At 38.7% G+C, this 28,000-nt stretch overlaps 3 protein-coding genes across 6 annotated transcripts in view; all 3 read right to left on the bottom strand.

Annotated features, from left to right (window-relative positions):
* LOC109430795 (G-protein coupled receptor dmsr-1) overlaps positions 1-28,000 on the bottom strand; it is a 505,508-nt gene that overhangs the window by 118,475 nt on the left and 359,033 nt on the right. The window lies entirely within an intron of this gene.
* Positions 3-27,776, bottom strand: LOC109424164 (gelsolin-related protein of 125 kDa). Of its 2 annotated transcripts, none has more exons than XM_062852689.1 (3): positions 27,637-27,776; positions 8,943-10,722; positions 3-774 (listed from the first exon to the last, which is right to left on the bottom strand). In XM_062852689.1, the coding sequence occupies exon 2, from the start codon at positions 10,717-10,719 to the stop codon at positions 9,010-9,012; it is 1,710 nt and encodes a 569-aa protein (XP_062708673.1). In that variant the 5' UTR covers positions 10,720-10,722; positions 27,637-27,776; the 3' UTR covers positions 3-774; positions 8,943-9,009. The 2 variants fall into 2 exon arrangements, with proteins under 2 accessions (XP_062708673.1, XP_029722133.2); XM_029866273.2 differs by lacking the exon at positions 27,637-27,776 and adding an exon at positions 10,963-11,102.
* Positions 17,303-18,304, bottom strand: LOC109430796 (polyadenylate-binding protein 1; the record flags this gene model as incomplete). The annotated part of the gene is made up of 1 exon (XM_019706875.3): positions 17,303-18,304. A coding segment is annotated over one exon (912 nt), but the record flags the coding sequence as incomplete, so codon positions are not given.

Raw genomic sequence — 28,000 nt, 5'->3', positions numbered from 1 at the left:
TGTTATTTCACCAGTTTTATATTTTATTTATCGAATGCGTTCTGAAGAGGAATCCAAATGCTTACTAGTATCGTTTGACAACCTAAAATTCTTCTATCCTCGTGAAAAAGTATGCTGGTTTCAATCGGTTCTGAATGTTTTACATTTGTTCATCTTATAAAATGGATTTGTTTTTTTTTTTTTGCGTCTGGGATGAACATTGCACTTAAATAAACAGCTTAGATTTGTTTTGTGGCTGTAGTACTTGTAGTATCATAAACTTATACATCTCTTAGTATGATTTTGTCGATTGTTTCTTGATTGTTCTAAAAACAAAGATGTATGAAAGAAGATATGCCGGTGCAACCTGTAGCCTAACTAAACGTGTGACGATAGATTTCTCTCAATATCAGTTAGCAGCAATATAATCAAAGACCTTACATTCAATCTACCTTATCCTATTTTCTTTATGTTATAGTACCACTCACTGTACCTTTCGCTCTCGCTAGACATATGTTTATTAGTAGTTTTGTTTTTATTACTCTGGGGGTTTAAAATAATTCAGTATGATATTTACACACCGTTAGAAGTGTCACGTTCAAAGCGGTTCTTTGACGCAAACGAATCGAAAGACGGCTAAAGGTCCTTCTCCACGCAAGAAGAAAAAAAAATGTCTACGTCGATCACGTAGTCAAAAATAAATGGGAACCGAAAATCTAAACTTTTAGTGTTTCACTCGCCGACGATCTCAATGGCACCGTGGTTCGAACTTTGCGATTCATTCATCGGGATGCTCTGTGGGGAAAATAGAAAAATAGGGATGTATGGCAATTACAAACTTATGGATTGATTACATCTAACTTAATTTAAGAAACGCATTTCAATTTTGTGGAACATTATACCGTTCTAATATTTTTTCTTACAAGTAACACGTTATATACCAACTAATAATTGATGATTGAAATCTAATCAATACTCGTTTATAGTAGCATATGAAAGTTACTGCATTATTCGATTTCTCTTCGTCGATTTTATCTAGCGATTATTCCAAGACATATTATGATCACTATTTGGAAGATTGGTACTAGCATCTATAACAAGAAAAATAAAAGTTTGTAGATATTAATTTTTTTTTTTTGAATTTTGGTGTATCGAAGAAATAAATTCCACTGATTTCTTTTTATTTTCTTAGAGTGTTTTTCATTCGTGTATTTCTTTAGAAATTCTAATGGAGTCGCCAAAAATAAACTAACATTTTAAGTACGAACACATTTTGTTTTTCTGGTGTCTCATTAAGCACAATATTTAGTTAGAGTTCTAACATTCCATACATGATGCATTAATTTCTTCAAGAAATCTTTCAAAATTTTTTTTCTACCTAGATTTTTTGTCCAACTGAATTCTTTTTTTCAAAAATTCTTAATTGAGTTTCACAGAAGTTTTGGGAATCCTCAAGCGATATGTTTTGTACTAATTTCCGGCGATTAGTTTAGTAGGTTTAACATGTTTTTTTCAATAACTTCAACAAAGATATCTTCCAAACTTTAATCAAAATATTTCTTAGAAGATCTGTAAGAAAAATTTCAGTAATCATTAGGCGAACCATGGACATGAAGGAATGCCAGGAGGAATTTCTGAAGAAATCTTTATATAAGGTTTTGTTGGGATCTCTGTAGAAAATCCTGCTGAATTCACTGTATGAAATTAGGTAATACCCTCTGAAGGAATTACAGCAAGAATCTCCGGAGAAATACCCGATGGAAATCTGGAAGACATTCCAGCAAGAATTCCTAATGGAATTCATTGAGTAATTCCACTCGCTGGAGTAATTCACAACTTTTCTGGAATCCCCCTATACCCAGCCACGGATCGTTTACATTCTCGAATGCTCCCATTGTCCTAGTTAATCTTCCTCCATCCGCTGCGAAAGCAACACTGTTTATGAAGTCACGGTTAACATAATTCAGCAAGGTCTAATAATTACATGTTGAACTGCAGGGAAACACAGAAGGAATCCCTGAAATAGTTTCTTAATGAATCTCTCGGGGATTTTCTAAAATAAAATTCCTAGAAGGTTTTATGAAAAAATCCCTGGAGCAATTTCCTATGGCATTCAAAAGAAGCCTTTGGACAAATTTTTGATGAAAGTGATGGCAGATTTTCAAACGAAATACCTGGAGAAATTTCTGAAGATATTCCATATTTATGATTTTCTAGAGGAATTTATGGGGAAACTCATGAAAAGTTTTCTAGAAAAAATCTAACAGAAATTTATGGAACAATCTTTAGTGAACATGATCCAATTTCGGAAGCAATCTATGAACGATTTTCTGAGCAACGTAAGAAATTTCTTCTTTCTAAAGAAATTTATAGAAGATTCTCTTAATGAAAACTTGGTCGAAGTTATAAAATAAACTACAATAATAATAAACTATAATAAAATAAAATATATATATTTCTGAAGGAATTCTCAGAGACATTTATGAAGGAATCCCTGGAGAGATTTCTAAAAGAATCTCTGCAGGATTTTCTTTAGAAATCCATAGAGGAATCACTGAAGAAATTTATGGAAGGGTTTCTAAGTAATCCCTTTAAAGATACGTTTGTAGGAATCTCTATAAGAATGTGTGAAGGAAACTGGAAAATTAATTAATTGAAGATTTCCAGGACAAACCAGGAAAAAGGTGATTTATATTTTTCAAAAAATGGTTATATTATGGTGCTCTGGAGCAATCATGGAATGTACAGGGTTAAACAAAACGTTGAAGAATTTCGGAAGGAATTCCTGGAGATGATGAACGTGGGCTTGTTAGAATCAAAAGGGAAATCCTTGAAGAGTCGCAGGATGAATCCAGGAAGAAAATCATGGAAAAATTACGGCAGGAATCCCTAGAAATAACAGAAATCGCAAGAGGAAACTCGAAAGCATACTTTGAAGGAATCCTAAGAGCAATCTCTGGGGCGAAACCATGAATTAATTCGGGGGGCAATCTCTGGAGAAGTTGAAAAGGAGAAATCTTTTTAGGCATCCAAGTTGCTATCCCGAGTTGAATTCTTGGAAAAAAAATCCACTATTTCATTAGGATTGATTGATTGATTGATTTGCCTTTATTAACCCTTATGTGGCCGGCAGGGTACCCAGGTACCCAGCATCCATTTAAAATACACGGTGTAGAAAAAAGCAAAAAGTTTGCCGGCCACATAACGGTTAAAGAGACTTTCAGCCCTTGGCTGGTTCGTCTCTCGTGTCTCGTTCATTAGGAATCTCTGGTGGAATCCCGGGAGTAAACCCTTGAATAGTCCCGGGAAACAACTTGGCAAGTATCCAAAGTGGCATCCTGAGAAAAAAAAACCTATAAAATTCCTGAAGAAATCCTGAAAATTTAAGGAGGATTCGCGGAAGCAATCTCGGTAGAAACCTCGGGAGTAATCTTGGGAATATTCACTGAGCAATCTCGATTCGATTCATGAAAAATTTCATGAACAATTGGGTTATTTAGTGAATGAAATATCGCTATTCTCTATATACTAATCGAAAGAGCTCATTTTTCTGAGTATTTTATTGCGATCCAATCCCTTTGTTTTGAGTGTGTTGCGGATTGGCATCTAAGCCGAAAAAGAGATGGATTTGTGAAAAAAGGAGTGTTCATGGTGTGGCTTCGGAATCAGCTTGGCTTTTTATTCCGCTGAATCGTTACTTGTTCTGTGGATTAGTTTCTTACAGCGCCGCCCAGACAACCAGTAATCGTATAAGATGTTGCATATAATGATAAAGTGGAGGTTATATGCGTGCATGTCTCCATTTATGCGCATGTTAAATGTATGCAAATCACCTCCACTTCAACATCTTATTGAGGAATTCCACGGAGTCATGTCAGTCGATCCTGAGCGACCATTTCAAAAATATCTGAAACTTTGCACAGTTTTTCAATTTCATATAAATCGCCATTTTTTGATATTAAACCTTCATATTCACTCACGACTAACTTTTCAAAAGGGTGTATGCGAAAATAGTTCTAAAATATTCTAAAAGCTGTACAGCAAAAACGGATTGTTCGATTGTTATAAATTTTTCAGCAAAGTTAGATAACTAAATGATGATTCCTTAGAAAATATACACTGTAAAAAATTTCTTTTTCTACTTTGAAAAAATATGATATTTGTCACAAAAACTCAAATATCTCAAAACCCTATCTTTTTACCAATTTCAATTTTTTAGGGGAAATGGCCCATTATATCAGCTATCTACCATAAAATTTTGGTGATGGTAAACTGATAAACAAAAAAGTTATGACATTTCAAACATTTCACAATTTTTACATTTAGTAACAAAACAAAATTTTTTTCTGTGTAAATTATTTCGAGAATTATATTTTGATGCTGATTTTATTGTAAAGGCTACCGCCTGAATTAAACAAGTTGTTTTCATGATACTTTAGTTTGATTATTCGTAATTACTATAGTATCTATTTGAAACTTAGACGCGATCCAGTGTTGTGATCAAAAATATTGAGATTGTCATACTTTTTATTGTACGTGACTGGTGAAAAAATCCCTTGATAGTGTTGAAAAGCTGTTGATTATAAGAAAAATGGAATTGAATTTATTTTTAAGACAAAAGCTGTATAATAAAAGTTTTTTTATACGCGTATACTGCCGTGAATCGCATATCTGTCCCATTTGCATAGGAAATCCAGCAAAGATGGGACTGATATGCGATTCACGGCAGTATACGTCTAGTTTATCCGCAAAAAAAATCCCTCTTACACACTTATTTCTGAATTGCCTGTTCGGTACTTTTTTGACGAGATTATAACAGCAGTACGATCTCGGTATCGTATTATCAGGGCCCATATAGCCGAGGCGGTAAACGCACGGGTATTCAGCATGACCATGCTGAGGGTGACGGGTTCGATTCCCGGTCGGTCCAGGATCTTTTCGTAAAGGAAATTTCCTTGACTTCCTTGGGCATAGAGTATCTTCGTGCCTGCCACACGATATACACATGCAAAATGGTCATTGGCAGAGGAAGCTCTCAGTTAATAACTGTGGAAGTGCTCATAGAACACTAAGCTGAGAAGCAGGCTTTGTCCCAGTGAGGACGTTAGACGTTACGCCAAGAAGAGACGATCTCGGTAGTTTCGGTAAACGATTTTACTGAGGCTCAGTAAAACAACTGTCAAAATCGTATGGAAAAGGTAAACAATGCATTTTTGCTGAACGAGTTCGGTGCTCAGCAGTTTTAATCTCGTCAAAAAATTACCGAACTCGGTAATCAAAATTAAGTGTGTAGAGAACAGACTTTATGATCGGAAGAATGCGAGTAACTTCAACAACAACAAATGCATAAGAGGTACATACCACAGACAAACAGACGAAACGCCTAGAACAATTTTAGTGAAAATTCATCGCCCAGTTCACACTATCACCACCTGGTGGAAATGTTTCACGAAACACTGCGTTGTGCAATATCGTCATCAGAAGGCGCTAGTGTGAAACGTCAAACGCAAAGAAAAACGATGGGCGCACTTCTTGTTATGAAAGCCACAACCAAGATTCAAAATGATCGTTGAAGGCGTGGTCAATGAAAATTTCGCCAGTGTTACGTTTGTTTGTCTGTATACATACCTGACAATGCTAACGAAAAAAACAAAAAAATACTACCGCTATGAATATTAAAAATTGTATAGTATTTTTTTCTTCAGCCACCAACACCAAACAAGTAAGTTAAAATTAATAAGTGATTTTGTTTATTATAATCTAACGAACAAGATGAACAGTCGCTTTCTCAAAGGTCTTCAACTCAACGCTCTCTTGTAGACCGTTTGATGAAAAAAAAATGTTCAAAAGAGTTACGAAATCTCACCGAAAGCACCATAGATAAACTGAAAGAGACTGGTTATGCCCAAATGTCCACATTGTGTACACAATTACGCATTTGCACGTCCTGCCGTCTAGAATTTGACAAACGAGCCATCTGTATATCATCGGTAAAGCAGGGCGCAGGAAGTTCGAAAACGACAACAACTGAGAAATTGCCATCAGCGACATCTGTTTAAACAATTTAATTACGCCCCTTTTCAAAAATGCCCTGTAATATTCTTCAACATCTATACCCATTTCAATATTTTTAACGTTGCAAAACACGCTTTCAACATTAATCTTGAAGAAGAGGGAAAACACTTGTCCTCAAATGTAACAGCAAATTAATGAATAAACGACTAATGCGCGGAGGGCGTGATAAAATCGGAACATTACGGTACATAGTATATTATATTATATGTATGTATAATATATAATAAAAACAACTTGTTTTACTCACGCAAGGCCATTAACAATAAAATCAGCACCAAACTTCAATTTCCGGCCGAAATAATTTACACTAAAAAAAATTTTTACTAAATGTGAAAATTGTGAAATGTTTGAATTGTCATAACTTTTTTGTTTATTTTCATGGTAGATTGCTAATACAATGGACCGTTTTCTCTAAAAAATTACGTTGGTAAAAAGATAGGGTTTTGAGATATTTGAGTTTTTGTGACAAAAATGATATTTTTTAATGTTAAAAAAGATTTTTTTCACAGTGTATATTTTCTTAGGAATCGCCATTTAGTTATCTAACTTTGCTGAACAATAAAATCAGCATCAAATCGCGATTCCCGGCCGAAATAATTTACACAGAAAAATTTTTTTTGCTAAATGTAAAAATTGTGAAATTTTTGAAATGTTATAACTTTTTTGTTTATTAGTTTACCATCACCAAATTTTTATGGTAGATTGCTAATACAATGGACCGTTTTCCCTAAAAAATTCAAGTTGGTAAAAAGATAGGGTTTTGAGATATTTGAGTTTTTGTGACAAAAATGATGTTTTTCAATGATAAAATAGATTTTTTTTCACAGTGTATATTTTCTTAGAAATCACCATTTAGCTATCTAACTTTGCTGAAAAATTCATAACAATCGAACAATCCGTTTTTGCTGTGCATATTTTTGAATATTTTTGAACCATTTTCACATACACCCTTTTGAAAAGTTAGTCGTGGCTCTAAATAAAAATTTGATATCGAAAAATGGCGATTTAGATGGAACTGAAAAACTGTGCAAAGTTTCAGTTCAATAGAAAATCATGAATTAAAAATTTTCCTTAATTTTGATGCTGTTGCTTGGAATCGCTCTATTGAACATCTTATGCGATCACTGGTTGGAACGACTAACTTCATTGACAATAAATATTTACATAAACAATAACAATACAGTCGACAACACACACTCATGGTGTGTCTATAACACGGAGAAAAAATATTTGTAAAAACAAACAAATTTTAGTTCAATTCAACCGTAATTCAATGTTAATGTTGGCACAAACCACGGTTTAGTTCGATTTTACTGCCCTGGGTAGTTAAATCAAACTAAAATAGCATGTTGATGGATTTTCATAATTTCCAGTTATTTTTACAACCATCCATTTAAAACAACAAAAATATTTGTTGTTCCATATGACAGCTCTAAAAATGATCACCAATATTAGTTGTTTCAAACCAAAATGTGTCAGTTAAAATTACTGGAATACAGTTTAGATTAAACGGGGTTGGGTTGTTGAATTAACCGACCAGTTTGTTGTTTTTGGTTTTTGGACCCGCTGCTCCCCTTGGGTTCTGCATTTTCTTTTTATGATGATTGACATTAAATGACTAAACTAAACTTTACACTTTATTCATCCCACTGGGGGGAACGATCACAAAAAAGATCACACCCGAGATCCAGATATCACCGGAGATGAGTTTGTGAATTCGAATTGTATGACGGGGCCTGCAGGATTCCACTGGAAATGGATCTGGAAGATACGGAAGTAGTACGGACCATGTATCCGGTTGATATATTATTGTTATCGCCTCACTGAAGAATCCGGTCAAACTCCGGTACCGCACTCGCAGAAGCACACGTTCTCCTTCTCGTAAAATGAGAAATTATTCGCTGTATGGAAAAAAAAACTCCAACGCTCACCTCCGCCATGATGTTGTTTTATGCTGATGGGGAGAAACTAATTTAAATTTAGTAACAAGTTTTATATCATGCCGAATATCATCCCAATAATCAAAAACTTACTTGCTATTACTTTCTTTTTGGTTTATTTTGCGAAACAAGCTTTATGATCTTCCGAGCGTCTTAATTTTTCTTCCGAGCTTGCTTACGCGCACAATTATAGTTACATCGAACGATTTACCTTCAGATCATTGGCAGTTCTCAGTGCAAGCGGTGTCGGCGTTATAACATTTAAATAAACCGAGATATTAGTTTGAAATGAACGGTATATCCGGTTGTTTTATCTCCAAATAAAAGTTTAGTTCATTTCAACCGGAAGTATTTGTTGGTTCAATCCAGCATGTTGGTTTGTTTCTTTAATTTCTAACTGAAAAGGAACAACCTGAATTCCGGTTAAAACAAACTAAGTTCATGTTAGAAAACAACAAATATATTGGTTTGAAATCACCATTCTTGAGAAAACAGTGATTAGTAAAAACAACTAAATTCGTAGTTCGTTTCTAACTAATCCAAATGGTTTGAATCAACAAAATGTAGTTTGTTTACAACTAATTTTCTGGTTCGGAATTCAACAAACGTGTTGGTTGTTTCAAACTGAACTGATTTTTCTCCGTGAATAAATAAAGGTTGTCTCAATATGAGGGCTGATCGATTGTAACATTTCTGGAACTCAATTTGAATATGTCGTAGGTATGTCGATATAAAATCGATCATGTGTCATTTTTGATTGCCTGAAAGATTGAATCCTCACAATTCATTGTTTGGAAAGTGAATGTAGTGGACATCATCCACCTTAATCATTTTCCTGGACAACTTGGAAAGTTTTAAATGGGTAAAATAATTAGACACCATAAGAAGAAATGCGTTTCTTGTAAATAAATACATGCACTGACTGTATAACAGAGGTTTTCTACTTACCACACGCTTCCAATAGCTAAACGCACACGATAGCCATACATCCGACAGTAGTCCGACCGTTGTTGCCTTAATCCGAAAAGCTGTCGCTCCAGTAGGTGGAAGTCAGCGGAGCCACGCACTTGAACAGATCCCTTCCGGTGCCAACCGGTGATGCTTCCACTTTTTTCTTCTTCTCCGCGCTGCCAGTTTGGGACTTTTGCCGTTTGAGACGTTCTTCGTGCTCCTTGCGCTTCTGGATCTCCTTGAGTCGTTGTTGTTGCTTCTTCATTTCCTTTGCCTTCAGCTTTTCTTCGCGCTTCTTCTCGTCCTGTGTGTGCCGTTCCAGGTGGTTCGACAGATAGACTTTTGATTTGAAGGTTTTCTCACATTTTGTACAGGGGAAGAGGTCACCTTTATGGGTTTGGAGATGCTCTTTAAGCTCAACACCGGTTTTGAACGTTTCGTCACACTTGTTGCAGTCGTGTGTTTTTCGGGGTCGGATCGGCTTGTCATCCTCACTATCCGATGAGCTGGGATCAGGCGCCTCAATATAGACCACATTAGCAAGACCAGGAGATCGATTCTTTGGAGGGCGACCACGGCGACGGGGAGTATCCTCAATAACAGCCGCCTTCACAGGTGATTTGGATGTCTTTGCTGCGGCTGCAGCTTTGGGGCTATATCCAGGTTGCCGCCCTCTTCTCCGCTTAACCGGCGGTTCAACTGGTGTCGGCTCGCTCCTTTGTCTGCGTCCTCGTCGCTTAGGAGTCTTCTTTTTCTTGGGAGAAGGTGCAAAACTATCGTCTGATGTTACTGGTTCTGATTCAACTTCCGATTGAGAAACTTTATATTCATCATCATCTTGCGGTTCCTCGTCACTCTTGTCCTCATCTGACATGGGACAGTTAACAATCACGAAATCGGTAGTCCTTCTGGACTTGTAGCTTCGCTTCAACGTTTGCCGTAGCTCCTTGTCTGTATTTTCACAGAGGGTCTTGAAATCGTGCGCTATTCTGAGCTTTTCGACACAACTTTTGCAGATCTTGTGCGGCAGATGATCACGTTCAGCAATGCGAACGTTGGTGCATAACTTCATAATCAAATCACAAATTCTAACGGAGGTTTCGAATTCGAAAATATCACCCAGTTCCTCTTTCGATTGGCAAACTCGGCAAATATCCAAATCTGCAGGTGTACCATCTTTTCGACGAACAACTTTAGCTTTGCCGGCTTCATCTTTTACTTCTTCCTCTTTCACCTCCTCCTTTGTCTCATCCTTATTATCTTCTACGGCAGGTTTATCCGTAGTATCTTCCTTAGGTTCTTCCTCGGCATTTTCAACTTCATCTTTCTTATCTTCAGACGCTTCCTTCTCTTCTTCTAAATGTTCTTCTTCCATATGTTCTTCTTGCTGACCATTTGTGTCAACCGCGGGTTCCTCCGTAACCGGTTCTTGGACTTCGGCAGTTGTTTGATGGTTTTCATCAAGTGTCTCCACTTGACCATCATGATTTTCAACAGGTGCCGGTTGTTCCATTGCAACAGAGTATCCTTGTTCCGTTGTCTGATAATTCACTTGTTCGACGTACGTACCGGGCGCTTGAGCCGTGACAGTATTAGCGATAATGGTTTCCCGCCCCTGGTACTGATTTTCCTTCAATCCGTCGAAGTACTGCTGTTGCTCTTGTTGCTGATATTGATACTGCACTGTTTGATTTTGCAGTTGTGTAATTTCACTAATCTGACCACTGTACACAATGTTTCCGTATGAATTGTTCATTGTGCCATAATTGTCCATCACCTGAAAATATATTTGAGCACGAATTTACAAGCGAAAATCACCAGAGACTCTCATAAATATGCGAACGATTGCATAGAAAGTTGAACGCGAAGCTTCTTCTTTTTCCAACAAAGCCAGGCAAAAGTGACGCCTATGCGGTGTACGTGATTTTCAGCACGTTAATTGATTTTCCACATTAAACTAATAACTTTCCGGTGTAGAATGTCACTTTAACTATCTTTTAACACCGTTTATACGCACCTAGAAACAGATTTTCACCCCGAAAATAACTTTTATTCGGGACGGCGTGGAAACAAAACACAAACCACTCCGAATTTTTCGACCGCCATGTTGGAATCGGAGATGCGAAGCGGGCAACAAAAAAGAAACTACGCAGCGCTGCCAGAAATGATAGGCAGAAAAAAATCTATACCATATAGGTAAACGACGACAGATGTAAAATTTATCTAAACATTGTTACCTACAAATCAACAGAAACAGTAGAAAATTCTACCCGAAGATCGGAGTTAAATCATCTGTAAATAGGAAAATATCATATTCCTTTTCCATTGCCGCCATTATTATCCAATTTGAATTCTAGATGGTGATCGGCCTTTTTGTTTCCTACTAGAGAAGGGAACACATTTGTGGTGGTGATACTGCTCATGCTCAGAGTAAACGAGTGACGTCACTTGGTGTGATGTGAAAGTCGTAAAACTTGCTGCACGAACCAGAACGATGGAAATATTTCAGATCGGAACGTCTGAATGAGACGTTTTAACAAGTACGTGATGGTGCAGCAGATAAAATTCGTTCAACGGAAATAAAAATATTTATAGAACAAGGGCTGCTAAAAAGGCTTCATTCTCCATCCACATGTGTTGACGATGTTTCAAAGCTCTGTTGAGTTGATGATTAACCTGGGCTTGTTAGGGGAATATCTGTAAATAAAAAGAAAATCGGGTTAAGTACGGTTCCTTTGAAGACGACTTTACAGTTGAGGTTGAAATACGTATCTGTCAAAGGATGCAAATTCTTAGTGGAATTCAAAGGAACCGTACTTAACCCGATTTTCTGTTGAGTTGTTTAGCTAGGGATGACAAAATATCTTCAAGCTCAAGCGTACATTCTTTCCAGTACAGGTAGAAAGATCCACATGTCAATGCATCCTCCTGCATTCTCTTGGTCAACACATATACAGGCTTAGTTGCTTGAACAAACTGATCCACGGTCGAGCACCAAACTGCTTTTTAAGATACAGGGTGAGTAATGGCATGATGAAGTCCTTTTGTTGTCGAAGGCGATCAACCACTCGAACTCCAACGAGTGTCTCCATCGAAAATGGTAGTTTTTTTGATTTATCAAACGAAACGAATTTCCGTACGGCTGGGTCGGGAGAGTTTTGACTAGTTTCCTCGATTTGGCCAGAAAGATTGTCACGGACTTATTTTTGAAAACGTCGTAAACCGAGAGTTGTACATCATGGGCAGCACATCTCACCCCCGTTAGATGTGCGTTATTGAGGTTTTCCTAGTCATCAATAGAAATTCAACGGTGTATTCAACTTTGTCGGCTGAGAAACTCTTCAAAGATTCTGTGTCATCGTCGTCCCTAAAATGTTTATAGAATGAAGTTATGCTCAAAGCGTAGACATCGTGGAATTAACATAATTTATGCAGTACTTACCGATCCAAAAACTCTGCGTCTATATATGAATGTGTCATGGTCAACAACACCGCAGAACAAGTTTACATAATCTATGTCGGTTTCTTCATCGCTCGTTGTTTTAGGATCCTAGAGCTCGGCCATTAGCAATGACTGTTCGTTTTTCAATAATTTGGTTGCCTTAATCATGTTGCTTCCGTTATGAGTTGTGACTGCGTATATCTGAGTGACACCAACACTGAATTTCTTGAGTAATTGCAAAATTTCAGCTCGCAAACTTTCGGCAGTGTTTTGCTCGAATCTTTCAATCATAACAGGCGTATACACGGTAATCTTGCCGTTATCGATTATTTGGGCATTTATTCCGAGGAAAGATCTTCCTTTTCGGGAGGCAAGGTCCATCATGAGGCTGAGCATATTCCCACGAAGTTTATCAGTAATGTATTGTACAATATGTTGCTCCATTGATTCCAGACACTTGACAATACCTTTTTTCCCGACGTGAGGTATAGCTTCAGGCCTTTCTCCATTGGTTCAAGGATGCTCCGGGCGTAGGGAGTATAGAAAAAACGAAAGGGAAAGTCTCCTTATGTAACCCATCGCAACATGGAGGTAACGTAGACGTTCGGGTTAATCCAGATCACCACTTTTTGCTTGGCTCTTCATCGATTCTTCCTCCGTAAGAAGACCTATTTCTTTTACCTTTGCCTTGTGCACACTTAGAAAAAAAATGACGGATTACGGTGAAATTTTACCGTAATCTCAACAGCTGAACGTACGGTAAAAAGTTCGGTGATTTTTTATATTATCGAACGTGCTGTGAATCTCAGGAAAATGCATCTGCCAAAATTACCGGAACGTTCGGTACTTTTTACAAATTTACCGTAAAAATCACAGAACGTTCGGTATGTTTGTTTGTTTTTTTATGTTTAGATCGCCAATACTTTAGTACTGAAGTTTGCTGAAATTTACCACACTAAGTTCTTAACAAACCATTTCGGTAAATTTTGTAATTCCAACGGAAATCTAGGATTTTAATAAAATTCTGTGAAATCATTTAAATGTACCCGGAGTTATTAAAGTATTGCAACAGTTTTACTATTTTTTTTGTTGAATTATTAGGCATCAGCAGCTCGCTTTATCTGCAATTTTTTTGATATATTGGTTTACCTTGTTCGATTAATAAACATGACATTCTAACAAATATGTATGAAATTTTAAAGCATTTTTTTTTTGAAAGAAAAAACATTTTGACCCGAGAATTCAGTTTAATTGGATTTTGAGGAAACGTGGTATTGAAAGTTCTTCACAATTTTGCATTTTAATGTTTGACCTGAAAGATGTTTGAAAATAATGAAAATTCTTTATTAAAAAAATGTAGGTGCGCCGCGAAATTTTTGAAAATTTCAAAAGGCGCCGCGATAGCAAAAAGTTTGGGAACCTCTGAGGTAGACCAAATTGTGTTTCTTTTCGTTTCAGAGAGCAAGCAATGGCGGTTAAGCCTAGGCTTGTTAGCCAGGACACATGCTCCAAATGCCTGTGCCTCATTTCTGAGGCAAAAAGGCCCATGGAGTGACAACATTTCTTAGCTACGTCACTCCCAACGTTGGTGATTACACTAAAACATTTACACGCACACAGATCATGTAGTCTATTGTCGCGCTTATTTTAGATTCTCAGCAAGCTGCGTTCGAAACGCACAGCCTCAGATCGCGCCAGACCGCGCACGTATGATTTGTACATGGTATGCACCTTGACTAAAACTGTTTTGCAGCCGCCGGGTGGAGCTGTCAGCCGCCGTGTACAAATCAAACGGGCGCAATCTTATGGCGGCTGACTCAGATTAGTAGGATCTGAGTGATTAAGCTAGGGTTACACAATCTGCCGCATCCCTCGCTTATGGTGGATCCCCTATCAACCCATTCCAAATATCCAACTCCTTGACACTTATGGGGGCGTCGGTGAGTCGCTGACCTCTGGAAGTTCTTTTTACTTCAACCTCTGATTGGATAGCTTTTCTTTCCCAAAAAGCATTCCATAAGCAATTAGAATACGAGTATTAAAGTTTTAACATGACAACTTTCAGTATGCAATCTACGAATTACTCCGTTACCACGGAGTAAGGTTTATAACAAAAAAATGGGCATCACCAAATTTTTCGCTATTCAAAAATAGAGGCTTCCAGCTTTCATTTGCACGGTCCCTCAAAAAAATCCACCGAGGAATCTCGAACAACTTTTTCAGAATACTGTTTTTCCCCATACAAAATGAATGGTTCCAAATTAATCCCTATTTCTACTTAACAAACATACCCAATTTTTGTATGAAAAAGTTCCCCCGATGGAATATTTCGATGTTGGGCTTGAATGAAAGCTAGTAGCGTCAAGTTTCACGTAACGTAAAAATTAGCGATGCTTATTTTTTTGTAATAAATTTTTTCTACCAGACACACCGTGCGCAACACAACGCAACGCTATCTTTCTTACTTCGTGTAGGCCGATCTTATCCTGAATTGGATCACTAATACACAACTAGTTGATGAACTTACAGTAAAAATTTGAAAATATTTGATGCTCTTTTCGAAAAGTCACAGCTAGTTCAACATTTTATAAAAAGTGAATATTTGACCTGTCCCAGTTATTTTGTGTATCCCCTGTATATATTCAATAGTTTTGATTTGCAAGCGATATTTTTGCGATACGTGTCTATTGAATTCCACATTGATTTAGAGGCAAAAGATTGTTGTAACGACTGGACAAAGGGTATACTGACGGTATTCTATATAGACTGTGCTTCGACAAAATATGCTAGGATGTTAAAGAACGCAACGTTCTTCTAGGAATATCTGTCCTTTTCGTACAAAATGCTGTCTTAATTCCCAGCTTATCACACCTTTCTAGAATAAGCATGCATATTACTGTAGCTGAGCTGAACTAAATCTCGCAGATTAACGCCCTCCCCTCAACTGCTGACGTGTGGGATGACATGTCTGAAAATACGATACCAGGAATGTGTTGCAGCGCCAAAGCTAGTTTCGGAGAAAGTTTCTATTTTCGTTTTGTGCAGTAGGGTATCGCGCCACTTGGGCGGTGGCTTCTATATTCGTCTGTTTTCCACTATAACTCAGTCAATTTTGATCCAATTGACTTGAAATGTTGTACACGGGTAGATACTATACCGATCTCACCACATTCCAAAAGTTGTGTCAATTGGTGCAAATTTGACTGAGATATAGTGGAAAACAGACGAATATAGAAGCCACCGCCCAAGTGGCGCGATTCCCTACGTTTTTTTTGTGCAGCTTGAGCTATTCCCTTGATGTGTTGCACTTGAGGAACTGTTTTCGCTCGCCGTTGCAGTAAAAGTTCAACCGCGTTAAAAATGAAGATGGAAAATCCCTCCCTTCGCCACCAGACGGACTCAGACAATTGGACAGACGAGAACCATTTCCACTGTTTTGGCGGGTTCTGGCGGGAATTTATTGCTCAAAGATATCCACTGCGATGGTCTGCGTTTTATTCCGATTTTCGCACAAGTTTTGTGATTATTGCACCCGGCCAAGCAGAAAATATTCCCTGGGACAGGATATGACTTGTTTCACGGGAGTACGAGCTTTTTCATGTGGACAGATGCGATGTAGGAGGTTCTGAGGGAAATATAGCGCATTTAGTTCACCACTGGACTATCGCACTAGTTTTCACAAGTGCGAAAACGCTAATAAAAGTGCGCAATTGCATCAAATCAACTCGGTGTCTTCAGAGCACTTGTTCACCATAGATTTAAGAATTAGTGCGCCGAAGACATCAACCTGATTTGATGCGATCGCGCACTTTTATTTACGTTTTCGCACTATAGAAGTCGCAGTTCGCAGTCCAGTGGTGAACTAAATGCGGTATAAGTTACTGTCTACCTACATCGTCGACATGCACGATGCGGCGATAACGGTAAACGGACAAATAATGTCTCCATCTTTGATTTTCGTCTGAAACGCTTTGAGTGTTCTTGCAATTGGTTTAGGGGCTGTTCATAAACCACGCAGATCAAATTTTACCATGTGGATTACCACCCACACCCACCATCCTCCCTCGTAGACTTTTGGTTGGAAAAATTACTTTGGAGTTGTAATTACCGAAAGAGAATTAAAGTCCCACTTGCAGGTAGAACATTTTGAAAAATTATGCCCGAAGAAATCAAGCAGATTTTCATTACCAACATATCCTGAACCGGCCAGGAATCGAGCCCGTCAACATCCGCATTGTCTTGCTTTACACCTAAGCATTTACCGCTTCGGCTATATGAACTCGGAAAATAAATAAAACGAAGTCTGGGGAATCTTCAAACTACGTTATTGTTTAAAGGAAGTAAAGGGAGAAAAGAAAAAGGGGTGTTGCGCTGAACATAACGATCTATTCAAATCTATTTGGATGCAAATGAAGTTCAGAAGCGGCATTTAAATTATTTTATGCGTAACATTATTTGTTTATCATCCCTCAGGGTACCTACAATTATTTAGGATATCGACAATGATTTTCCATAAGGGCCTAACTGACTTGATCGATTTCTCTTCGGCGACTCTCTCTTTCGTTAATAACTTAATCAAAACGAAAAAAACAATTTTTCTTTTTGTTTTTATAGCAAGATGTAGTCATCCCCTTCGCATTTCAATCAAACAATTTTGGGAAAACTCAATACGCATTCTGTAATAGCACAAAGAGAGGATCGATGAAGAGAAATCGAAAATGTCAGTTAGGCTCTCATGAAGAATCAGTGTCGATATTATTGCTGATAAGACAGAACTGTTCTTGGAACGAAATGAATGAATCTGAACTTTAATATTTATTGCAGTAATCAAATTATATTCTAATATAGCTAGCAAAATTTATTCACACAGATAGAAAAGTGACTCAAAATGAGAAATATTAAATAAATACGTCATTCTAATGTAAAATTTAGTGCTGATCGGAAGATTCGAAACGCGAGAATAATAGATGCGCATGGTTCTAAACTTGTACATGCAGTAATACATCTACTGTTGCTGAGTTTCCTGCTGATGCGCATGCAATACACTAGCTGCTTCATCGACCATAGCCTTCAACTGTTCACTGTGCTCCAACAAGTAAATTAACTCTGAGTTCTCGACCTCCAGTAACATTCCAGTAATCTTACCCGCAATCGTTGGATACATTGGCTCGATCAATGCGTATAGGCGCTCTCCAAGCATCTGCTTTTGTTCATCGGGTGACGCATTAGCTAACATGGCGACCGTGAGTGGCTCTTGTCCTTTCACAAGGATGGCCGAATTACCGGATGCTTGTTGATCAGTAACTGTACGATCCGGCGGGTTAGGATTGGAACGGGCCTTCGCCGCTTGCCGGTATTCATACAAAGTAATAGAGCTTCCCATAGACGGGTGAGCTCCTCCTGCAGCAGTAGCAGTTACAGTATTTTGATTCAAGTAAGCACGAAACAGTTTTTGATTGTTGTGGATGTCCCCAGGCGATGGATTAAGTGGTGTTAGTTGATAACTGCCGTCACCAGTCGATTGGTTGTTTTGTCTCATATGGTGCATACGCATATTCGCCGCGAATTGCATCGCCGCTCTACGATCGTCTTTACGTTGAGAAAGCGCTACAAACAACGGTTTGCTTCCAACGATGCGTCCATTCATCTCGCTAATGGCCTTTGAAGCTTCATCTGGGGCAGAGAAACAAACGAAACCGAAGCCCTTCGAACGCCCCCTTTCTAACATTACCTTGGCGGATGTAATTGTTCCAAATGGAGAGAACTCCTCACGCAAACGCTCATCGTCGATAGAGTCATCCAAGTTCTTAACGTAGAGATTGACACCCTGATAACGAATTGGACGGTTCATCTTCTGCTGTTGGAAATGTCGCGTTAGCCCCTTTTGACGTTCGTTATTCTTCTGGGCCCTCCAGAGTTATTACGTACTTCGGAACAAGTGATTTGTAATCTGGTAATTTTGGGTCAAATAGCACTCGCAACAGGACCTCGTCAAAGCGTCTCGGGCCGGATGTCTCGTAGCTGGTAAGCAGAGGGTCTCAGGCTTTAGTAACCTCTAAAATAGATAGAACAAAAAACAAGGCATCTACTTAATTTTCTTCATCTTTTTATTACTCTTTTTTAAAGGTTACTAGCCGAACGCAGAATAGCGTTGAAACCTCTGAACTAGGCCTTGGGAAGAGGACAGAGTACGTGATACTTCTGAAGCTGTTGGTGGAATGATGTGACATCCAAGAACACACTGCTGCAAACTGATTCGAAAGGTTACAGTAGAAAGTGTGAAAATAAGGTTTTGAAGAATGTAATCTATTAGGTACTTTTAAGTTGTCAGTTATTTGTCGTAGATTTCCAAATCAAGAGTAAAGTTTTAGTCTTTGCTTTATTATAGGGTACGAGCACCGGTTTTGGCCAGTCTGAAGAAAATAATTTTTATAAAAATAATCAATAATTCTATGAAAACTACCAATGTGCCAAATGAAAGGTTTCAATCTATATTTTGTTAGAAAAATGCAGAAATCAAGATAATACATGGTTTTTAATTAAAAGTGCCACTGGCTAAAATAGAAGCATTGCCGCAGTTTTGGCCATATTTTCCGTAACGCTCGGCCGTACTACCCCCCCCCCCCCCCCTCCCCCTAGAGCGTTACGTAATTTGTGGACGGCGCTTAATGCGTACCTTTCAACATCGCTCTGGAAGGTGTAATACGCGACGAGCCGGGCTCAACAGCTGAGGTACGATTCTTAAGAAATCCGGTCAATTTGTGTGTTTTGCGGACGACATCGACATTATCGCCAGAACATTTGAAACGGTGGCAGAGTACTAGTATGGGACAAAAATCAAATCATCGCTCCAGTCAACTTTTTCGATTTCACTTAGGTCCCATAAGAACTGTGCAAAATTTCAGCGCAATCGGTGAAACTATAATTTAGCGCAAGCGATTCAAAGTTTGCATAGAATTTACTATGGGAAATGTTACAATACAGAGAAAAAATGTCAGAGTTCGCCCATGTCTCCTTAATTCCAACGCTCCTTGTTGAAAATTCATACACGAATCATTTCTACAAAGACCCCAAAACGATTGGATGCTTGTAAAAAAGGTTATTTAATTATTACGTTTTAGTGATCCGACGAATGGCTCATTGCTTTGTTTTATTGGCAGCACTGCTGTTGCTGGAGGTGGTGATGCCTTCCGAGTAGGGTGGCCCACACTTATATGAAAAACAAAAATTTCGAAAAATACCAAGTCTTACCTCCTAAGTCAGTTGTTTTGGACTCCCAGAAGCTACCTTCAAAATTTGAGCAAAATCGGTTGAGCCTAAAGGGGCTCTCAAAACACTTTAAGTTTGTATGGAAAAACTTGGCCAAATGTATGCAGAAATTTTAAGTTTTCGAATTTTTCCGCTAGGTGGCGCTGTAAGCGTTCAATAATCAAACCCTTTGGTATTATTGTAGGTGACTATATGCCAAACAACTTTGTCGAAGACCGCGAAGTGTTCCGACGGCTGTGAAAAAAGTTATACCCTAGGCAAAGTGAGGCAAAGTATTGAGATTTCATTATTGATATTATTCCTTTACATGTAATAATTGGAAAAATAACAATAAAGTTTATCCTCACTTTTCCTAGGGTATAACTTTTTTCACAGACGTTGGATCACTTTGCGGTCTTCGACAAAGTTGTTTGGCATATAGTCACCTATAATAATACCAAAGGGTTTGATTATTGAACGCTTACAGCGCCACCTAGCGGAAAAAATCGAAAACTTAAAATTCCTGCATACATTTGGCCAAGTTTTTCCATACAAACTTCAAGTGTTTTGAGCGCCCCTTTAGGCTCAACCGATTTTGCTAAAATTTTGAACGTAGCTTCTGGGAGTCCAGAACATCTGATTGAGGAGGTAAGACTTGGCATTTTTCGAGATTTTTGTTTTTCATATAAGTGTGGGCCACCTTACTCTCGAGACATTTGTTTTTTCATACATGCGTGTCCCATGCTACTGTATACCCGCCTGAAACGCGAAGCAACAAACGTCGAACTGGTGGTAAATGCATCAAAAACCATGTACCGAACACGTTTCCATGCGTTTCAGGCCGTTTCAAGGCATTTCGGGAGGTTTCAGAGGGCTTCATATGCTCTCAGGTGAACTTCACGGGAGTTTCAGAGGTGTTTCAAAGCAGGCGTTTCAGGGCGTTTCAGGAGGTTTCAGAGGCTTTCAGGTGAGTTTCACATGGATTTTATTTGTGTTTCAAGGGACAGGAGGTTTCAGAGGTTTTGTGGGGCTTTAGAAACTCTCAGATGAGTTTCACGGGGGTTTCAGAGGCGTTTAAAGGTGTTTCAATGCGTTTTAGGGCGTTTCAGAGCATTTTAGGAGGTTTCAGGAGGTTTAAGGGTGTCTTCAGAGGGTCGTAGGTGAATTAATAGGGGTTTTAGAGGCGTTTCAAAGGCGTTTTAGGGAATTTTAATGCGTTCCAGGGCGTTCCAGGATGTTTAAGGGGAACTTAAGGGGGTTCAGAGGTTCGTAGGTGATTTTAACGGAGGTTTCATGGGGGTTTCAGAGGCGTTTCTGACCGTTTCAATGCGTTTCAGAGCATTTCAGAAGGTTTCCGATGAATTTGAGGAGGCTCAAGAGGCTCGTTGGTGAATTTCACGGTGGTTTCATGAGGGTTTCAGAAACGTTTCAAAGCGTTTCAATGCGTTTCAGGAGATTTCACAAGGGTTTTAGGTGGCTTCAGAAGGTACCAGGAAAGTTTCACGGAGGTTTTATAGGGTTTTCAGTTGCGTTTCAATGCGTTTCAGGAGCTTGCACAGGGATTTCAGAGGGCTTCAAAGGCTCTCAGGTGAATTTCACGGAGGTTTTAACCCTTTCAGGACGGTTGAGTCATTTGCACCTCGCTGACGCGTTTTACAGCTAGAGGTGTGCGCCGATTTGAAATCTGTCGGCGGCGGCGTTTTGCACTTTTTTGGTCGTGATCGGCGTGGTCATAATTTTTAAATTTTTGCTAATTCCGCTAATCAATATCAGTGTTTTATTTTTTAGTAACTCATCATTTTGAAGATGCAATGACATGTTTATAGTTACGGTTTAGTTAATTTTTTAAATTTTCACATGTTTTTTGAAAATTTATTGAAATAATTGTTATGGTGAATCAGCTGCCAGAAAATTATCCAGAATGACCTTCTAAAGGAATTCCCGAAAAAAATTCTAGAGGAATTTCCGGTGGAATTTCTAGAGAATAAACTCTTTAAGGAATTCCCGGTGGAACTCATAGAGGCATTCCTATAGGTACACCTAGAGGAATTTCCGAATGAACTTCTAAACGAATTTCGAAAAGAGCATCTAAAAGAATTCCCTGATAAACTTTCAGAGAAACGTTTGGGGAAACTCCTCGAAAAATTCCAGAAACAAATCTTAGAAGAACTCTTAAAGAAATTGCCAGAGGAACTCTTAGAGGAATTTCCGCAGGAATTCTTAGGGGAATTACCGGTGGAACTCATCGATGAAATCTCGGAGGAAATTCCGGGCATTTCTCGTGCAACTCCTAGAAATATTTTCGGAGCAACTAGTAAAGTAATTGCCGGAGGAACTTTCGGAGGAATTTTCGGAGGAACTCGTGGAGAAATTGCCGAAGAAATTCGAAGAGGAATTCAAGGAGGAACTCGCAGAGAAAATACCAGAGGTATTCATCCCAAGTAACAATCAGCTTGCTTTGAAGATGTATTCATGTTTTATCCTGGTTTTATACGAGCATGTGAAAAAGCTAGTTGTTCTATATTAGTTTTATGTGGTAAATGGTAAAACATAAAACTATCATATAACTTCTGCTATAAACATCGTCTTTTAAAGACTTGCAAGTGGTCATGAATTGGTTTTATCACTAATTATATACCATTTCAATAAAACTTGCATTTGCGGTTGTTGTCGGAGATTTATTTTTGTGAACAAATAAACAAAACTGTGAGGCAACGCTTAGAACCAACAAAATATTTCGTGGCCGTATCATAGACCAAGAAATGCTGTAATAAAACCGTTAGTTCTACCACAAGCTTAGTTATGACCACTTTAGGGTTAGCCCTATTGGAGAAATCATCAGGAACACAGAGTTTTATCAGAAAAATATGTCGCCTAGCCGGGATAATTTATGTAAATACAGAAAAATCATTACTCAATTTTATGATTTCACGTACAGCGCTTAAGATCAAACTTAACGATTCAGTACGTTTCCGTCATATTATTTTAAGAAAAATTACATAATGTTTTTGAAACTCCGCTATGTTGTAAAAACCTTTTTCACGCCCAATCCCACCGAGTAAATTAAATGCATTTAACTTCCTAATAATGCACAGTTTGTGTAGCGCACTTATTTTTTGGTCATTATCATAGTCACATTCATCACAAATTTCCCGTGCATCCTAACACATATTAAATAGGAAATCAAATCTCAATTCCAGATCGGCATCTTTCCAATTCATGGCTGGATAAACAACCAAGCATAATTTATTCTGACGATCGAACATTGATAGTGAAAAATAATCAAAACAAATATTTGACAAGTCAGAATATGGTTTTATTTAGAACGTTGATAACTATGATACAACTCGAAATCCTAAGCCGGTTTGCATACGAAGTCCTGTAAATCATAATAAGGCTGGACCAACTAGCCAGATCGTGGACTTTTGGAGGCATAAAGGAACTCGAGAGTATTTTTACGTCGGCATCAATGGTTTTATGGTTAGGGTTTTTGAATCGCTAAAAAACTTCGATAAAATCAAAATTGTTACTTGGGATAGATGAGTTCTCGGATGAATTCTTAATGGTTTTCTCGAAAGAATTTCTTGAGGAATTCCCAGCCGGATTTCTAGAGCAACACCCGATGGAACTCTTAGAAGAATTCAAAAGAAATTCGTGAAGAAATTCCCGGAAGAACTCGTAGAGAAACTCCCGGATGAGCTCAGTTTATTCTAGAGACATACCTGGGAGAACTCCTAGAAGAACGTTCAGGGAAATTCTTAAAGGACTTCTCGAAGGAATCTCCTGGCATACCCAGTGCAAGCTCTAGACAAAAAAACTTATATAGCAGCTCGTAGTGAAATTGTCTAGGGAACTGGTGAAACTCGTAAAGGTGTTTCCGAAAATATTCGAACTCCCGAAAGCACTTCTAGACGAATTCATGAAAGAACTTCTAGAGGAATTACCGGAAGAACTTTTAGAGAAAGTCACGGTGAATCTCTTAGTGTAATTCTCGGAAAAAAATGGTGAGGAATCCCCGAAAGAACTCGGAAGGGAAGGAATTCCTAGAGGAACTCCTAGCGAATTTCCTACAGGAACTTCTAGAGGAATGTTCGGAGAAACTTCTGGAAGAATTTCCGGGCAAACTCTTACCGAAACTCCTGGAAGAATGCCAGGAGGAACTGCTACAGAACTTGCCGGAAGAACTCCCAGAAGAATTCTCGGAAGAACTCCTAGAAGAATTACAAGAGAAACTCCTAGAGTTATCAGAGGAAACTTCTGGTATTTCCAGTGCAATTTCTATGAACTCTTAAAGGAATTCCCGTAGAAATTCGTTAAGGAATTCCCGATGAACTCGTTGAAGAACTCGTGGAGGAATTTCCGGAGGTGCTCCTTGAGGAATTGTGTGTGTATTTGGTTTTGAAGAGGGACTTTAACCCAGTGGGCATTCGTCCCTCTGTACTCGAGGAATTGCCGGATGTCTCGGAGGAAACCCTCGGATTTCCCGAAGGACCTTCTAGAGTTCCCGGAGAAACTCTTAACGGAATGCTTGGCGAAACTGCTGAAAGAATCCTCAAAAGAGTTGCTGGAGAAATTTCATCTCTTCTGGAGATGAACATGACAACATTTTTTTCAGAATCACCAGCATTTCCTTCAATCTTCGGAATGCCTAGATTCTTTTTTCAGCCATCAGTTATCTTCAGGAACCCCCGATATCTTTGTAAACTCATTTTAATTCGAAGAACAAACTCTTTCACTTTTTTAGAACTGTTATAAATTTGGACCAAAAAAATGGAGGTTGGTGAAAAAAGTCGTCCCGAAGGGGTTAAAGGGGTTTTGGAGGCGTTTCATGACGTTTTAACACGTTTCAGAGTGTCCCAGGACGTTTCAGGGGGTTTCAGAGGATCGCAGGTGAATTTCTCGTATGTTTCAGAGGCGTTTCAAGGCGTTTCAGGAGGTTTCACAGCGGTTTTAGGGGGTTTCAGAGGCTCTACGGTGACTTTCACGCATGTTTTAAAGGGGTTTAAGAGGCGTTCCAAAGCTTTTCAATGCGTTTTAGGGGCGATTTCTTCACCCTGGCTTAAGCGTTAAGCCAGGTTTAACTATATGGGTAAGCCTGGCTTACCGGTTAAGCCGAGGTGAAGAAATCGGCCCTTAGGGCATTTCAGGAGGTTTCCGGCGAGTTTGAGGGGCTTAAAGGGCTCGCAGGTAAATTTCACGGAGATTAAATGAGGGTTTCAGAGGCATTACAAAGCGTTTCAATGCGTTTCAGGACGTTTCAGAGCATTTCAGGAGCTTTCACAGGGATTTTGGGGCTTCAGAGGCTTTCAGATGAATTTCACGGAGGTTTTATAGGGGTTCAAAAGGCGTTTCAAAGCGTTTCAAGACGTTTCAGAACGTTTACCCCTCGTAGATCCGATGACCTATACTCGAGGAAGTTCTTGGAGATCCTCAAACTGACAACGAACGTACCATTTGACAGCACATAGGGTCTTGTACCATTTGGGCAGGTGTATCTATTTTGGGCACTTACCGCTATAACTTAGTCAATTTCAAACCGATTGATTTGAAATTTTGTATAGAGTTAGGCACGTACAGTATCTAACTCTGTACAAAAATTCAAATCAATTGGTATGAAATTGACTTAGTTATAGCGACAAGTGAACAAAATAGGTACACCTGCCCAAATGGTACAATACCCTAGTTGCATGCGGCTATGTTAGCATATATTTCATTCATAATACTCCAAAAGATCACTGATTACACATCAGATGGCCTTAACTCTAGGGAATTCTCGGATATGCTATACAATCATAGAACCCATAGATCGCTGAGTACGCTTATAGATCAGACGGCCTAAACTCCAGGGAGTTCTCGAATACTCTTAAACTTTCAATCCTTAAACACTCCGTAAACGTCCCTTAACTCCTAATTCTGCTTGTTTCTCGTAAACCAACTTTATCTGTAAACTTTCTGGAGCCCCTTGAGAAATTCCTGGATAAAAACTTGGTGGATTGCCTGGAAGAATGCCTGGAACAATCCATAGATAAATATCTGGAGGAATCCCTATATAAATTCCTGGAAGAATTCCTTGAAGAACCCCTGAAAGAATTCCTGGAGGCATACCGTGGAGGAATGCCTGGAGGAATTCCAGGAGGAATCTCTGGATAAATCCCTGGAGGAATCCTTGGAAGAATTCCTGGAGGAATTTTCGGAGGTAGTTTAGGAAGAATTCCTTGAAGAATGTCTGTAAGAATTCCTGGAGGAAGCGCTAGAGGATAACCTGGAGGTATCTATTGGAATTTCTAGAGGAATCTTAAAGTAATCCCTGCAGGAATTCCCAGAGAAAACCCCTGGAATAACTTATGTTTTGAGATTTTACTCTAGAGGCCCTGGAATAACTCCTGAAGGAATCCCTGGAGGATTCCCTTGGTGAATTCCCAGACGAGGAATCTCTGGGAAGAATTTTTGAAGAAATCCCAGGAGGAAGTACTGGAGAAATCGCAGAAAGAATTCTTGAGGAAATCCTGAAGGAATCTTTATACGAGTTCGTGGAGGAACACCTGGAGGAATCCCTGTACCAGTTCCTGAAGGAATCTCTGGAGAAACCTCAGGAGGGATCCGGGAAGCAATCCCAAGAGGAATTCCTAAGGTAATCCCTGAACAATTCCTGGAGGAAGTCCTGGATTAATTATTGAAGGAGTTTTTAAAAGAATTACAGGAAGAATTCCTGAAGAAATCCCAAGAAAAATTCCTAAAGGAATCCTTAGAGGATTTTTTTAAAAGTTACCTCTGAAGTTGTTCCTGAAAGTATGACATAAATAATTCTTGGTAGAATACCTGGAGGAATTCCTGAAGAAATCCCTATGAGGAATCCCGGAAACAATTCCATGTGGAATTCCTTAGGAAACCCCAGGAGAGCTATTTTAACGAACTCTTGGAAAAAATTCTGTAGGGATGCCTGAAAAAAGTCTGAAGGAATCCACGTCCGCCGTAATTTCTGGACGAATTATTGAAAGAATCCTAGGATGGGCCCCTAAAGGATTTTTTGTACAATATTCAAAGAATTCTAGTAAAATTTTCTGAAAGAATTCCTGAAAAAAATCCTACAGAAATATTTCAAATAATTCCAGACGGAATTATTAGTGCAATCTCCAGCATTTTTTTAGAGGAATAGGGAATCGCGCCACTTGGGCGGTGGCTTCTATATTCGTCGGTTTTCCACCACCACCAACCAATTGACACAACTTTTGGAATGTGGTGAGATAGGTATAGTATCTACCCGTGTGCAACATTTCAAGTCAATTGGTTCAAAATTGACTGAGTTATAGTGGAAAACAGACAAATATAAAAGCCACCGCCCAAGTGGCGCGATACCCTATATGGAGAAATTTTTGGAAGTTTTTGTAGAGGGAGTTTCATTGACTTGCTTGGACATAAAGTATCTTCGTGTCTGCCCTGGCATTCGAAACACATTTGCAACAAACACACAAAATTGGCAAATAATCTTTTCAGACCCATTTTTTAGGGTATGGCATCCGAATCATTTTCGGGTGGATAATCGAAATAATCTAAATAGGGTAAATTGTGAGATTAATCTGAATATGTGCTTATTTCTTATATTAGCAATAATCAACCATAAAAAAAAATCAGAGCATTCATTTGGTACGACCGTACGCCACGCTGAAATTGAGAATTCTCTGCACTGTTGTCAATTCGTAAAACAGGCTTGTTGTCACTGATATGAGCTTCGCTACTAGCCCTGCATCTGTCAACAACCGATTTCTCCCTGATGATTCTTGAATACCACTTTCATATTCATTTCACCAATATTAATCGCTAATTATTATTAAAAGTTCTAAAATTCGCCAAAGCAGCTAGAAATAAACAATAAAGTGCTGTGGTCGCGCGCGATCAAGCAAAAATTCTCAATGGTTTCCACAGATCCGATTCCAACACGACGGGCAATGACGAAATTTTGATATAAATAGCATTACAGAAACAAAAAAGATAAATACTCACGCTAGGAATGTATGAAGGCACTATTATTATCAAAAATTACTACTTTTATTGTAACACTTTAATGAAAATGTAGCTTTAAAATTTTAACTTTAATTTCCGCTGAACTTTACTCGGACTCGGACAACAATCGAAAGCAACAGAATGCAATTTTGACGTTTGGATGCAGCCGAACCGACGCATCCGAAGTGACGCGACGCCGACCGAGCTAGGGGTGTCGAATATTTTTATACGCTTCGCCACATCGATTATTATTGCTGACTGCACCCCAAATTGGACTGACACAATAGTGTGCACACACTAAGATTCTGATTTTCCAGCTCAGTAAAATTTTTGCTGAGTTCTGTAATTTTTTCATCTTTTTACT

This window comes from Aedes albopictus, chromosome 2, assembly GCF_035046485.1.
Source record: "Aedes albopictus strain Foshan chromosome 2, AalbF5, whole genome shotgun sequence".
Classification (NCBI taxonomy): domain Eukaryota; kingdom Metazoa; phylum Arthropoda; class Insecta; order Diptera; family Culicidae; genus Aedes; species Aedes albopictus.
Note: the sequence above shows the minus strand (reverse complement) of the source record. Positions and strands in the feature narration are given on the sequence as shown.